The sequence below is a fragment of the Pogona vitticeps genome, chromosome 1, assembly GCF_051106095.1.
Source record: "Pogona vitticeps strain Pit_001003342236 chromosome 1, PviZW2.1, whole genome shotgun sequence".
Lineage (NCBI taxonomy): Eukaryota > Metazoa > Chordata > Lepidosauria > Squamata > Agamidae > Pogona > Pogona vitticeps.
In genome coordinates, this window is record NC_135783.1 from 247,618,514 (window position 1) to 247,634,460 (window position 15,947).

The window sequence follows — 15,947 nt, forward strand, 5'->3', positions numbered from 1 at the left end:
GTCAGTAATAGAGGCAAGGCAAGCAATAAGGCAGTTTTTAGGACAGCTCAGACCTCAGGCTTTTCTGGGTAAGATGCAAAAGAGGATTGCACTTTGAACCTATTGAGGGAGCCCAGCAGGGAAGGGGAAAAATCATCACTAAAGGAGATCTGCTACCTTTATTTACAGGTATTCCATAGGGTCCGCTAAGTCAGTACCATGCAGGAATGCAGCTTTTGATTACCTAGTACAGTAGTGCCAACCTAGGGCAAGCATGGGCCAAGATATATACTTAACCTCAGAAATTGGAAACATTCCGTTTTTTTCTTTTTTTCTTTATTTGAAATACAGCTCTCCCCAATCCCCTGGCCAGCAAAGTCAGTGATCAAGCTCTGCTTTGTAATGTAGGCCCATCAACAGTCATGTGCCTCTGAGGCTGACTTGAAAGATTCTGTGCTTTTGCCACTACTGTACCTCCCAAAGCCTGCTGAGGAGGATATTTGATTCCCCCTCCCTTTTGGGTGCCATCTAGAGGAGCCACTTCACATTCCAACAGTGAGTCCTTGTGGCTGGAATCGCAGTTCTATGGAGGAAGTTCAGCAAGTGCAGCTTTCCCCATCGCACCATATCATCCTGTCCCTGTTGGCAGGATCTACAAATATCCAGGTGACAAGAGCTGTCTCCTTCTCTGCAGCTTTGACCTGTGTCTACTCCACGGGAGTCCCTTTTTGCTGCCATGGGCACCTTTTCCCCCCCTCTCGCTCATCAACCCATATGTTACAAACCAGCCGGTCCTACATCATTTACAACTAAATTTCATATTACCAGAAATCTGCAGAAAAATGGCTCCGCATGGAACTTATGTCTAGGATTCCACAGACATCTTGTCAAACATGAAATGTTTCTACAGGGACTTTAACCTTCATTTTCATTTAAAAAATTCATACAGACAAAGAGGAGACAATCCAACATATTGAAAGCTTCCCAGTGAAACGAACTGTGCTATAACCCAGTTCAGCTGATACATTTATTCTGATAGATTAAAGCTCTGCTGACTTTTTTAAAAAATAAAATCTCCAGTAATGGGTGGGATCTGCCCATGCTGGGTGTCTTCTGCACTATTTACATTTAAGATATTGGCTCATCCTTTATGAAGAATGTGTTTTTCTATTTTTGCACAGATCCTTCTATTCCTATTTAGTTGCATTCCAAATGAAACACCAAGTTTCGTTTTCAGATTGTGAGAAGGTTCACTGGAGATCTTAATAAAATTATACATGCTATAAATACATTTTATACACACAAGCTTTTATTTGTAAGATTGGTTTCACCTAGAGGAACCAGAAACACACATGAAAACCTTTCTTCGATATGAAAAAAGATGTCACTAGATAGTATAAATCCATCTTTTTATTTCCTCCACATGGAAGCTATCATGACATCACTTGATGTGTAGATTCAAAATATGCAAGATTTCTGCACTTTTCAAATGTGAGGTCCACAATATTTAAATGCAGAAAAATCCACATCCCTAGAAATGGGACAATGGGTATTCTTTGTTTTTTATCTTTTAGTTTTGTTACACATTTTCCAGACTGTCAGTTCACAGAAAAGAAGAATATGGGTCTTCCCCATAACATATCACTCAAATTTATTTATTTATTTCGCTGTTGATAAAATACTTCCCTCCATCCCTATCACCACCACAAATCTCCCTTTGTTACGCCCTTTCTGGTCTTAAAGAGAAGCAAAATCATGATTTAGGGGATGATTTTAATAAGTCTTTGAGGCAGCCTAAGCTCTTTTGCTGCTTAGGGTGTGAAGCACTGCTCCAAAAAAATCCCCTTCTGGGTTATCCTAGCTGCCTTATTTTGCACTCATGTGCTCGTCATGTACATTTGTCCTATCCTACCAGACAGTGTGGGATCCCTCTCACAGATGAGGAGATGCCAGCAGTAGGAACGGCACCAGTAACTGCCATCAGGCAGAAGGAGGTGGTGGCGCAACTGTGCAGGGGAAAGATAAAAGCCAGAGAAAAGAGCAGGTGAATGCATAACGTAGTGGCGATGGGTGGGCTACAGTGAGGGAGGTACAAGGGCCGCATAAAAAGAAGAGCCCTCTTGCAGGGGCTTGTGAGGTGTGGGCCACATGCCTGCCTCCTTTTCCTTCTTCTTGTTCACCTCTAGATTTGTGGAAGATGCTACTGATCCCTTGAATACAGAACTGCTGTATTTTGGCTGGCTGCACGTGATGGGTCCACCCCCTACTAAATTTCTCTAATCCTTTCTTATAACCATTGGCCTCTATAACATCCCCTCAAGAGAACAACGTGCTGTGGGGATGATCTTGGACAGCAGGCAGAGACCTGGCCAGCGTAACCTCACTGCTCATAGTCCTGAAAGAGGCCAGGCGCATATCTCAGTTCCCCTCACGGCCAGGGCACTGGAGGCAGGAGGTTCGCTGCTGATGCTCGTAGCGGATGGAAATCCAGACGAAGAGGACACAGGTTGCTGTCTGAATCCCAGCCAGCAGGAAGAAATAATAATCCATTCGACATTTATTTATGTTTCCTAGGGGAGGAAAACGGGAAGCCATTAGCGGACAAAAGTGGGCCAGCGGTAAGAAACCCTTTACCCAATCAGCACCATTGATTGTTCTTAAGAATTACTTTCCTGAAGAAATCCTATCAAAATGCCTCCAAAGTAATTTGCAGCGCCTGTTAAAATGCCTTTCAAAAGCAAAGTGTGCTGCTTATATACCGCCCCATAGTGCTTCCAGCACTCTCTGGGTGGTTTACAAGTTAATTACGCAGGCTACACATTGTAAAAGTAACTACAAAATGTTTTATTTTATTTAGTCAGTTAAAATATTTATATCCTGCCTTTCTCCTAGAAAGCTTACAGTATTATCTGTATATATTCAAAAGCAGTAAATTATCTGTGCTACACCGTTAACAGCAGTTTAATACAAATTCAACTGCCACAGCTCCATCCTGTGGAGTCGTGGGATGTGTAGTTTAGTGAAATCCTTAGAATTCATTTCTTCAGTTAAAAGGAGCACCCTGCCAAAAGCTTATAGTACAGAATTCTAAGGAACTCACCAAACTACACATCCCAGGATAGTTTAGGATGGAGACATGACAAAGTCATACCAATGTGCTATAAATGTGAAGCGTTGATAGATACGTTTATAGTCTTCATTGATGAGATGTGGAGTCCAGACCCCATCTAAATGAATATTCTTGATTTTCCCAGTTTACCTCTTTTTTATTTTTAAAGTATAAGTTAGGAAAATCAAAATGACGGCTTCTCCTGCGTCTAGAGGTCTGTGTATGTATTTACACAGTACGTTACTTACCATAATCCTCTGGGCAGAACATCCAGCCAGTGTCTGGCAGTGAGAGAAGAGCCAGAAGGCCAGATCCTAAAAGTGACCCAACTCCAGAAATGAAGAAGAAGAGACCCATGATGGCTCCTTGCATAGACTTTGGAGATTCAGAATAGGCAAACTCCAGCCCTGTGAATGACGGGATAGTTTGAAGGAATGATTAGCTAGAGGAACAAAATAATGACTGTTTTCAAATGGTAGATTCAGTGCTTATTTAAAAAATGATGTCTAAAACCATGGACAAGCGCCTTGGACGTATGACTGCCACCTTCCTCCCATTCCTCCCCTCTTCTCATCGTGTGCCAGATTCATTGTGAAGTTCCTGGCTTCAATTAAACCACAGTTCCCGGTTTCATCCAGATCAAGAAAGTGTGGCTTGATGAGGGTTAACCAACCTGAAAAATGTACCAGGATCATTTCATTTTATTGCCCATCCCTCTGTCCCACCAAACCTCAACATGTGGTTTCATGTGTGTGCTTGCAAATACGTATCTCTTGTCTTGCTTACCTGGAATGCTGGCAAATATTTCACTGATTCCGATGAGTAAGTATTGAGGGATCTGCCACCAGATGGAAAGAGAGGCTGCAACATACTCATCCTTCCCAATGTGCTGTGAAATGGTTTGATTGTTGTTCACATATTGCAGCCGCTTAGTCTCCAGAACACCTATTGAAAGAGAGCAGTATTTAGAACCATTATGGGGAATAAGTGGCACTCCAAGATATTATTGGACTACATTTCCCATCATCCCCGATTATGGGCCATGATGGCTGGAGCTGATTGGAGTGTAGAGCAGTGGTTCCCAACCTTGGGTAGCCTAGGTGGTTTTGGACTGCAACTCCCAGAAGCCTTCACCACCAGCTATGCTGGCCAGGGTTTCTGGGATTTGCAGTCCAAGAACACCTGGGTTACCCAAGGTTGGGAACCACTGGTGTAGAGGACATCTCTGCACACACCTTATAGAATTAACAAAATGGTTGTCATTTTGCCGGGACTGGATAAAGTACTCAGCACTGCAGATCTCAGACCACCTCTGCAGCTTTAGGAAAGTGGGAAGGAAAAACAACAATGTAATCTTACACTTGACCTTATCCAAAAGGACAAGAAGCAGTAAAACCCATAATACAGTCCTCCTACTGGTACATGCATGAGACGGACAGAGTGAGATGTGATGGAATGAATGCACACCATATACAAAGCTTTCTGCTGACTATCATCATCATCATTTATTCTTAAAAGCCTTTCTTTTGAAGCAGTCAAGGCATTTTCCCATTAAAATACACAATAGTTAAAAACAAATCCCCAATATGATCAGATCATTAAATGGCACCTCTTCACAAGAACAAATTCTAGCTATAATCCATTGACTATTTAAACATCATGCTTGCATCTCAGCAAAAGCACACGTGAATGTGGACAGGAAAATAACAAGTCACAAAACATGGTCCCAACTTAGCTCCCCCCTGTAGAGATAATTAGGCTTTTAATAAAGTGATGTTGCACCAAAGTTATCTAAAAACTTGAAGGCTCATGTTTGCTTTATGAAGCAATACAGTCTCAAGGGAAGAGTTCCACCGGCGGTTTCTGAACATAGAGGTCAAAGCCTGGAAACAATGAACCCGGCTACACATACCCAGAATTACAGGTCTCTAAACAAGCCTGGTTTCTTCCTCTGTCAGAGCAATAGGGTTAATAATCCTCTAAACGTTTATGTTCAAAACTCAAGTCATCTGTCATATGCAATGGAGTGAGTACAAGTTACTGACTGCATTACCCACCTGCTATAATGACGGAGCCAAGGCCAAAGAGCATGCCTAGAGCCATCCTCTTTAAGGCTGAAGGCAACAGCTTCCTCTTTGCCAGGAAAGGATCTATGACTCGGTCCTTCAGTGGAACCAGGATCAGCAGAACCACCACATTAGCTAAAAGTAGCCAGGCGTCTGGGAGCTAGAGAGAGAGAGAGACAGAGACAGAGAGAGATTGAGAGAGGAGAAAGAGAGAGAGCAATAATAAGATGCATTGACAGATACCAGAAATACTTATTTCTTCCTGGAATCTCAACCAGCAAGGACTGCCACAACTGGCTTTTGGAAATAGGTTAACCTCTGTTTGTAAGGATTTTTTAAAATTTGTTTTACTGCATATTGCTTTGGCATCCTGATTGGGAAGAAAAGTGATTAGCAATACTTGTGATAAATAATACAGTTAACTGGTTATCAATGGTACTGTGGTGAGTGTACTGAATTGCACACCGATGATGAAGGAATTGCAGGATTGCATCAACCTAGGCCAACATCTGCACAGATCTGTTCAGTCAAGTAACCCTTTCAGCGCACTTGTCTAATTATGCAAACTGCTCCTCCTTCTTATGGCCAACCCCAACAGTAACTGTCTAAAACTAACTCCTGTCATATTCTGTTTTTATACAAGGGGTGGGATTATTGGATCATGCCTTTAGTGCACTCCCTCAAGCATGAAAGTCTTCTCCATCCAAGTAGGTAAACAAGCAAGGAGTGTGAAGTGCGAGTTCTTCCATGCCCAGTTCCATTGACCTCCAGCACAGAGAGGGTGATAGTCTAAAGCAAGGAGCTTCATACCGTTCCATGCTCTCCATAGAAGCTCTCCACTTGTGTTGGAACCCTGATTTTCCAAGGCTCCATTCACGTGGGGGAACCTCCATGCGCCTTACAGGCTTATCATTTCCCTCATGTAGAGGACAGTGGGAGTGGTAGATGAAGGCAGTGAGGCTAGCACATTTCCTCACATGCTTAATATTCACATATGAATAACAACACAACAGGACTGGAATTAGGTTGAGTTCCAATGTGTGAAAATGCCTTGCTCTATGACTGGTGATTCTTGCACATGCAACCTTCTTTCCGTAATAAAAGCAATACACTAAACCTTTTAAACAGATTTTAGAGACACTGCTATGTACTTTTTGTACGTAGCAGTGTGCCACAGTGCAGCAGTGGTGTAAAATTAAAGGACATTTACCTCAGAACAAAGCTGACGTATATTCAGAGGCCCCACTTGCAACCATCAAGCTGAACTGGTTGGTAGGCTATATCAGAAAGAATGGTGTGTGTGTGTGTGTGTGTGTGTGTGTGTGTGTGTGTGTGTGTGTGTGTGTGTGTGTGTGTGTGTGTGTGTGTGTGTGTGTGTGTGTGTGTGTGTGCGCGTGTGCGTGTGCGTGAGTGTGTGTGTGAGGGTTAAATCAATACCATTTCAGTAATACAGAGATTCTTGCCCAATTCTGAATTAGAAAGGGAATGAAACCTGAATGTGGTCAATGCAAGCCTCTGAGTCATTTCTCTGGAATGCTTCCCTCACTTGCTCAGGCATGGCCTCCTCTCTCCCTTGCCCATTCTTTCTTCCCCTGCTGCAGCCCCATTTGTGGCCTAAGGGGAAATGGAGGGCTTTCTGTTCTGCCGGTGGTAAGCAAGGCCTGAGATCATAGCCGGAGTCATGTGCAGCTTGTCAGGAGCTATTCTGCTTACAAAAGCAGGGATTGTGTCTGGGTTTTTGGTAAGGAGGGCAAATCCTCTTCTGGGTAGTCAGCATATCTCTGTGGCATTTTGCAAACAATCTCTCTTTATTCGCAACTCAGAAAGAAGACTGCTGCTCCTTTACAGAGCTCAGAAAGGTAGAATTACAGGTTAATGCAATTGCCTTGAAAGAAACTTTGCCTTTTCTTTGGAACTGGGGTGCAACTAAAAGTTACTTTTCAAAACAAATGTTAAAACTGATATGTCATGACTTGTGTGTGTAAAAAATAACATGGAAGTTTTAAAGACATTTTCATTGGAATTGTTAAAGTTTAGGCTTTTTTTAAAACTAACCATGGGATAAATAATGCAATGAGCTATATATTCAGTGTCATAACAAATCATGATAACAAAGCACATGTTTAAACACTACAACAAATGATAGAAATTAATTACTTTTTTTTAAAAAAAGCTCTATCTCTTTATTTGAGCTTCACTGCACTTGTTTCCCCTTTGTTCTGATAGGGAAGAATGATTGCAACGAGACTTCCTCCACATTGCAGAATGCTAACCTCACAAACAAGGAATCTGTGTTGGCTGGGCGCTCTTATCCTGGCTGCTGGGGCTGAGTACTTTACTATGTCCGATCACTCACCGTGTATTCCCCATCTACAGCTGCCAAGAAACCACTGCTATTCAAATAACTATGATCAAAGATGTTGGGGATGAAGAGGTGCAGACCCTGAAGGTAGTAAGTTGACTGCATCTGAAACACAATGGGAGAGAGACGTTATTAAAGAAAGGCACATTTCAATGGAAAAATCCCTGTCCTGAGATAGATGAAGCCTCAACGGATGTCAAGCTATAAGGGCTAGCATGATGGGGAACTTGTGGTCTTCCAGATACTGTTGGACTACAACTGCCAACATCCCCTGCCAACATAGCCAATAGTGAGGGGAAATGGGAACTGCAGTGCAATGACACCTGCAGTCCACATGTTCTCCATTCCTTGCTTTGATCTCCTCAACAGTGCTTGCCATATACAGGTAATGGTTGTTAGGATAAATCCCAGACAAAATAATACAGAAACACCTTACAAACAGAAACCTGTTTGTAAGGTCAGAAGCTTTTTTTACTCAGCAACAGAACCGACTCTCCTTGAAATTCTACATAGAAAATGCATCTCAGGCTGCTTAAATCCCTGACCATATCGAATGCCAAAAAGAAGTAATTAACGTGTCCTCTCCCTGATGATTAGTCACACATATCTGACTGCATTTGCATGCTTGCCTCTTATTTCCCTTTGCTATATGAGCAGTGATTTCCCCCTTCATAGCTCCCATATTACAATGCCTTTGCCCTTTCCATTAGAAAGCAGTTAAAGAAACAGGAAGACATTCATCTTGAGGCCAGAAGAGAGTAAAAAGAAAACTAAAACATGGAAATGAGGCCAATTTTTGAAATACAGTGGGTCACAACTGCTTAAAAATCCTTAAATTAAACTTGCAGTATATTCTACACCTGCAGAACTGGCACACCAATGAAGTGTGAAAACGAAGGAACCAGGGAGCCCAGTTTCACAGCTAAGAACCATTATGCAGCCACCGTACTGAAGCCAAGCAGATGGGAGTCAGCCTGGGAGACCAATACAGAATGACCCGGTGTTCTATCATGGAAGAACGGTGGGTGTAAATGTATTAAGTGAACTCTGAACATTCTCATGCAGCTTTCTTGGTGACAGCACAGGATGTGCTCTCAACTCGGGTTGCATCCATGGGTCCCCTGCCCATCTGCCCTGCCTGAAGTTCCTTGTGCGAGAACACCTCAAGCGCTGAAGCCACCTAACTAATGCCTTGTAATAAGCCCCTGATGTTGTCCCATAAGCAGTCAGATGCCTCATCCCCAAATTTCAGGGATTCCCCCTAGTCACAAGTTACTTGCATTTATTTATTTATTTATTTGTTTGTTTGTTTGTTTGTTTGTTTGTTTATACCCAGTTCATTTAGTGAACATGCTATCACAGTCTGTCACAGCAAAGATAGTTCTTCCTACTTCCACTGAGAGTCAGCAAAACAGTGTGTGCATGTGTTTTATGGGAAGCAAAGTTTTTCTTTCTTTCTTTCTTTCTTTCTTTCTTTCTTTCTTTCTTTCTTTCTTTCTTTCTTTCTTTCTTTCTTTCTTTCTTTCTGCAAAATATGCCACTTTGGCTTAACCTTAATTTTAACTGTTAATTGGTTAATCAGTGAAAGGGCATCTTATAAATTAGTCAGAGATTCCATAATCCAAAGAGGAGAATGGCCGTTCTCAAAACCAAATCAGTGCTGTAGCACAACAGAGTAAATCAATGAAGCTGCCTGGCAGAGAAGCACTAGAAGTTGTTATTGGAATTGCCTTCTTTATAGCTGATTCTTAATAATATCTTCAGAAGAAATTGTGTGATTGTCACTTCTTTCATCCTATAAATAATCTGTGTGAGACAACTGGTTCCAAATATTCTTAGCAATCCACACTTATCACATAGATAAGGACATATAACTCAGTTATTTTTAAATGGAATAGAAACACCTTCAGTTTCATATCTTCGCTTTTTAACACACATTTCATTTCTGTTTATTGTCGCTATTTATAAACTTTATAGTTATAATATAACAGCCAATAGGAATGAGAGTGGACATCAAATTGGCAGGTCCATATTATATATACTCTCTCCTCAACAAGTCAAGAACTAGAACCCTTGTAGCCTGGTCCTATCTATATACAACAAAAGTGTAACAAAACCAACAAATGCAAACAACAGCATTGTGGAACCTTTAAGATCAACAGATTTCTTTCAGTGCGAGCTTTTGTGGGTTGCAATCCCCTTCTAGCTGCGAAAATAAATTGTAATCCAAACAAAACAAAAAAACACTGTCAGAAGTAATTGAATTTGATACGTGAAAAATCACACCAAAATGCATCTGCCACAATATTTGCTTTCTCTCGCTCTCTCTCTTTTAAAGGTCACAAGCTACCATCTGGTACTGATGATTTAAATCATCTTAACTGTTCAAAAATCAGTGTTCTCACTTGTGTGCACATACAATCTCTATGTGAATAGGAATGTCTTCCCTGAAAACATCAGACTCTACATGTAGAAAGTGATGGGGAGAGAGGTAGGGCTAGCAGCTCCCCTGTAATACGGGCAGCACATCCAGGGAAAGATTGCAGAGGGCTATAGAAATCTGCCCTTTTCCTAAAAGCATTCTGCATTTGGGTAGTAAATGAATATTTTAAACATATTGTAATATACCCATGTGCAGATGCATTCAAGGCAAATGCCCCTCTCCTCTGTCCTCATGTTTAAATCAAAACTATAAACTCCTGTATGTCCTCTACCTGGAAGTAAACCATCCAATATGGGATGAGAGTGAGCAGCACAGGCAGGATCTTTGTCATCACTTGAAAGTTGGAGACATCTTCCTGTGATGGCCCAGCAGGCTGGTGTCTTGTACCTAAAGGCGAACCAGTAACTTCAGTTTCTGACTGGGGGCTGCCTGTTCTGCAGAGAAAAAGGTAAACATAAACACATGTGGGCTTTTAAAACATGATCAGGAAACACAATGGACTTAAATACAACTGTTGTAGCACACAACTACATGGGAAAATTTGCTCCAAAATTGGCATGGATGAATTTGTAGAATTTTTCAATTACCACACAACATAAAGGTCCATGCGAATCAGCCCATTCTTTCTTCCTTCCATTAAGGATGTTTCTCCCCTGGCACTGGGGGCTTCAACCTTTTCCTGATCACAATGATTTGAATGGTGCTTCGTCTATATGGTTGTTTGTTTCATTTTACAAAAGGACTATGACTTCAGTGATGTACCAAATGATCTTTTTAGTTGCCTCAATGTATTTATCTCTATTTTAAGAAACAAACTACTGAGTCTAGTGCTAGATCACCTTATCACTGCATTGCTTCATTCTTTTAGCACATCTTCACACAAACAAAAGAGAAAAAAAGATAAAAATCAATATAAAATTGAAACAACTTTGATAAATTCATAGACTCATAGAATAGTGAAGTTGGAAGGGGCCTATAAGGCCATCAAGTCCAACCCCTTGTTTGATGCAGGAATACAAATCAAAGGATATCTTCCAGGTGGTTGTCTAAGTTTCTCTTGAATACCTCCAGTGTTGGAGCATTCACCACCTCTCGAGGTAGTCGGTTCCAGCAGACTACAATGTTTCTGTGGTGTGTGTGTATATTTGTACCTGTATGTATGGAGAATTTTGGAAAACTGCCTCTTTTCCTCTGTCTCCATGCAACCTTTTAAACACCCCAAGATGCTTGACGGCAGAACATAAAAGGAGAGCTAGGGACAGTGAAGAGGGCAATATCAAAGGAAGGAGGGTTGTGGGCATGGACACTGGTGGACACTGGCACCAAAACAACCCAGGGTCTTCTTGCAGTCACCCAAACAGAACACAGTTGGAAAAAAAAAGACTGCAAATCAAGCTGTTGCAGAAATCTTCTTCTTCTTGCCAATGTAGTCACGCCCTAAGGTTCCCTGTTCCTGAAATAGTGCATTCACTTTCAAATCATATGAATTAATAAGGAAGGTTATGTAAAGTCCCAAGTAATTTTCTCCAGAAACCAGCACCATGTTCTTACAAGACGGCAGCACCCTTGAGCCTGGGCACTGACACTGCATCAACAGGTGTTTGTAGGTCCGGTTATAAAAGCCTTGGGGGTAGAGAGTGAGGAATACTCACTGGTAGAGCACATGTATTACATGCATCCAATCCTGGTCTCTCCAGTCCAAACTATTCCTGCCTAAAACTTTGGATAACAAGCTACCACTATGCATAGTCAATACTTTTGCTGAAGTAAATGCTCCATTGGTCAGACTCAGAATCAACCAGCTTCCTGTAAACTTTGTGGTCTTTACCCAGTACAAACAGAAGATACTTGCTTTATGTAACTTATATACCAAATAATATAAAAACACCCTATAACCCCATGATTTTTTAAAGTTCAGTATTCCCTTACTTTAATCTTGGATTTCAATTTAGTTAAAGGCAAACAAATCACAAGATGGCAGGACTTATTAATTATCATGAGTTACGATGACTGAATATGTAGGTAAATGAGATATTAGAATGGGCTAGATTAACTTCAGGAGGCAGCTGGAGGATGCGGTTCTATTTTTTTAATGCTCCAAACAAAACAAAAACACTCTCTCTGTGGGCAGAAAACAAGCAGAGTTGGAGCAGACTAGACTAGAACATTTTTCTAATGGGCCATTTTTAAATTTACACACTGTCCTTCTCTAAAATTGCCTACACCCTGAAGGGGTAACATACACTATTATCTCTGGATGCTGCCACCTCTTCCTAGTTGCATATGTACTTTTGGCCATTGTTAATGCCCTCAAACTGAGGGGTAACAGCTCGTAGAAAAAGAACAATGCTTGGCCCTCCAGATTATTTTGCTCTGTAATTCCCATGGCCCCATACCACAATATCTGATGGGACATGCAAGTACTATAGTGGCCTACAGTTGCCCATTCCTGTCTTAAACCTTTCTGGCTAATCCATATAAGGTCTTTTTTCCAGAACAAATTTGCAACATGAAATTTCGAAATGGTGCAGGGCTCATTTCTCAGCCACTTTCAAATTAATAGGACTTACTCCCTAGTAAGTGTAAACAGGACTGCAGCCAGAGGTGGTCTCCATTTAGATATCTTATTTAACTCCCAGAATGCCTGCCTAAATTTCTGCCATTGTATAAGGGCATATGGCTGCTGAGAGGTGACCAAGTCCAGTTGGAACACACCTTCTGTCTTACCTGATTTTAGTGGTCAATTTCTGAAGAGCCTGGCCACAGCAGCTGTTCTGGATGGCCAAGTGGAGCATGGTGGAGACTTGGCTGCCAGCAGCAGGCTTCGTGACGAAGACGGGGGCAGCCAGGAGGAAGACTAAGAGGGCCAGGGCCAGACAGACAGCAGGAATGGCATAGCCCGTAAGGAAGTCTACATTCTGCTGGATGAAGGCAACTACCAACAAAGAGAACACTGCCCCAATGTTAATACTCCAGTAGAACCAATTGAAGAAACGTCGTGTGGCATCCCGACCACGGTCTGTCACCTGCAATATAAAACCAAGAGGGGCTCTGAAGCTGTGATCTCAGGAACAAGTCAATAGTATGTCTGAGCCTGTATGAATTCCCTCTAGGTGGTCAGGTAGAGAGTAGCCAATTTAAAGGCCTTTCATTATTCTGCTCCTTTCTCCTCTTCTTCTCCCTCTTCTTTTATGTTTAGGAACTACAAGTGTAGGAGGACCAGGATTAGAGGGCTGGTAATTGTGAATTTATTTGCTATGTATGAAAAGGAAAGAGTATGGGGCAGAAAGAGAAAGAGAGGAAGAATGAGAATGGAAGGAGGTGCAATTTAGCAGGGCATGGAGGTAGAGATAGAGAGAGAGAATCCTATCCTGACACAGGCCACCCTAATGGAGATGTTAGAAATAAAAAAAATTTACTGCATCCCACTGCAGTGCCCTGGAGAGACAGTTATCAGTTTGCAAACAATTACGGAAAACGGATGAACTGAATAACAAAGATACACAAATATTAGATTGTGAGTGGGAGTTTGCCTGGGGTACCTAAAGCTTTCCTTGAACAGGTGCCAATACCTTATTTTGAGAAATTTAGTTGTGCAGGAACTTGGTGGCAATGGAGGATTACTCTGAAAGGTTTTGAGCAAGGAGGAAATTTATTGCCAGACAGACAGCTTCTTAGTACTACCAATCAAAAGACATAGCATGCATATTCTACCTTTTCCTCCTTAATAGATTTTCTCTGGTAAGAAAAAAAAAAGACAGATAGGTACAAGGGAAAGACACAGTCTTAAAAGGACATAATATAAACTCCTGTTAATGAAGCAGGTCAATAGCATGATGATCTGGAAGCATCTGAGAATTCAGCATATTAAGAACCTCTTGGATTTTTCCTGCACTGGAAAGGATGAAGATATGCTACTGTTCTGCCATAACGCTGTCTAAACTATTCACTGGAGAAATTTTCTCCCTTTTAAAAAGAAATCTGCAAAGATAGGGTCTTAGCAATGTCAAATATGCAAAATAAAAAGTTAAGTGAGACAAATAAATAAAGCAAATTAAAACCACAAGCGCCTCCAAGAAAGAAAGAAATGGATGCTTTGTGAGGTTTTAGTGCAGATGCTTTGCTAGAAAGGGTGGGAAAAATACATAAAAATTAAACCAGAGAAACTTGTTTTAATGTAAACTGTCACGGTTGCATGTGTTTTTGCAATGTTTTAGATTTTTTTTTAAAAAAAGTAAACTGGATCATTAAGGAAGTATTAACACCTTTAGTACAATATTCTGAAACCATTCTCTCTCTTTTTGCATGTGTGCATGCATTCTTAAATTTCCGTTGCTTTATGCAGAAGGGAGACAAATTTGAAATATATTATATTGAATTCAAAGAAAGGAAAATCATGACAGGAGTATCTAAAGCAGCACATAAAAACAGCATCTTGAAGAGAGAGAGAAAATCTGTTAATTGTCTTTCAAAATGTTTATCATTCTCTTAGCTAGAAAACGCAACAAAACATTAAAGCAGATCTGTCTTCAAACAACTCAAACCATAGTATATCCCACCAAAACAAACAAATGTACTCCATAAGAAAGAAAAGTTATCTCTTTTTTCCAATGCCATATATCAAGTTTTCCTAGGTGTGAACAGAGAGATTCCTTACCTGGTCAGCCCCGAATGGCGTGAGGTTGGCTTTGACGGAGCTGATGCCCAGGGCAAGGAGCAACAAGCCAGTGTACATGACGGGGCCACAATATTGACCTGGCAATTGCTGCTGGCATGTTTTGTCACCTTTTTGGCACGAAGGTTGTACAGGGTAAGCTGGCATCTCTCCACACAGCCAAAGCCGTCCATCCGGGGAGGCTATGGCAGGCAACAGGCAGGCCATCACCAAGTACAGCAGGAAACTGAAGGCAATAGTCCAGTAACGGCCCAGGTAGGCATCAGCCAGCCAACCTCCAATGGGCGAAAGTAAGTAGGAGGCACCCAGAAACAGCAGGGCTGCCCGCGAAGCCTGAGACCCACCCCAGTTGAAGTTGCTGCTGTTGAGGAAGAGGACGAGGTTAGAGACGATGCCAAAGAAAGCCGCTCGCTCCAGTATCTCCACCAGCAGCACAGCTGCACAGGCGGCCTTTCTGCCTTCAAAGGGGGACAAAGCAGGCCTGTTTAGGGACTTCTCTTGCCCCAGGAGGGGCTTCCTCTCCCCCCGGACTGCTGGGGAAGCCATGGAAGCCCTCCCTCGAAATCCACAGTCCACTTCTCACTGCAGGCCCCGGTCCTCTGCTTTCTCGCCTCCTCTTGCTTTTCCGTCAGTATTTTTGTCTGAGTCTTGTTTTGCTGACCCCTGTTTCTTGCACATTGTCCTACATTCTTTAAAGCCTTGTTGATCTCCTCTTTCTTCAGAGCCTTTCAGTGCTGCTTCACTTCCCTATTTCTCTGTTCAAATACAGACATCATATGACAGCTCATTTCCCTAAAAGGAAACTTTCAGATTACACTGGCCAGAGTGGGTTCCCTTTTCACACGAATCTTCACATGCTTCCTCCGCCCTCCTTTTACAAGCACCCACCCCTTACATAAAAGGGTAACAATTATTTAGCAAATTGGCCAAGATGCAGTTTTCTTTCCCTTTCCTCAAGTTGTCCTTGGCACTTTGGGCCTCCTTCAGAGTCAGGGCACAAGAGCAGATATTGGACAGTCACAAAAATTGGTAGACCCTTACCCCCAACTTTTATGCTTCCTTATAAGATAGTAAACAATGGATACCGATGCTAATTTAACTCCTTAGCACTTCCGAATGTTTTTTAAAGGAAAGAAGTAAGCAGGCCTTGTGTGAGAGAGGTAGATTGTAGATCTCAAGCTGCTAGATAAAGTTTCAATGTACTGCAGTGCTTCTCCGGGCTGGAAGAAAAAGCCCAAGGTGAGCAGCACTGAAAGATGGAAAAGTATGTGTGGGTTTATTTTTATTTTTATTTTTTTGTCTGAACGATGGCT

General features: G+C 41.8%; 1 protein-coding gene across 1 annotated transcript; it reads right to left on the reverse strand.

Annotated features, from left to right (window-relative positions):
- Positions 1-1,266: 1,266 nt before the first annotated feature.
- SLC15A3 (solute carrier family 15 member 3) lies at positions 1,267-15,568 on the reverse strand. The gene is made up of 8 exons (XM_020792461.3): positions 14,617-15,568; positions 12,687-12,985; positions 10,231-10,393; positions 7,511-7,621; positions 5,146-5,314; positions 3,875-4,033; positions 3,337-3,495; positions 1,267-2,549 (listed from the first exon to the last, which is right to left on the reverse strand). Exons 1-8 carry the CDS (start codon positions 15,178-15,180, stop codon positions 2,398-2,400), a joined length of 1,776 nt encoding a protein of 591 aa, XP_020648120.3. The 5' UTR covers positions 15,181-15,568; the 3' UTR covers positions 1,267-2,397.
- Positions 15,569-15,947: the final 379 nt, after the last annotated feature.

Bases quoted from the DNA above. Each gene is read 5' to 3' on its own strand.
- SLC15A3 (XM_020792461.3), bottom strand. From the start codon at position 15,180: ATGGCTTCCCCAGCAGTCCGGGGGGAGAGGAAGCCCCTCCTGGGGCAA. The intron at 10,394-12,686 runs GTAAGACAGAAG...TTTTCTCTGCAG, and splicing joins AAATTGACCACTAAAATCAG to AACAGGCAGCCCCCAGTCAG. The intron at 5,315-7,510 runs GTGAGTGATCGG...CTCTCTCTCTAG, and splicing joins CTGTAGATGGGGAATACACG to CTCCCAGACGCCTGGCTACT.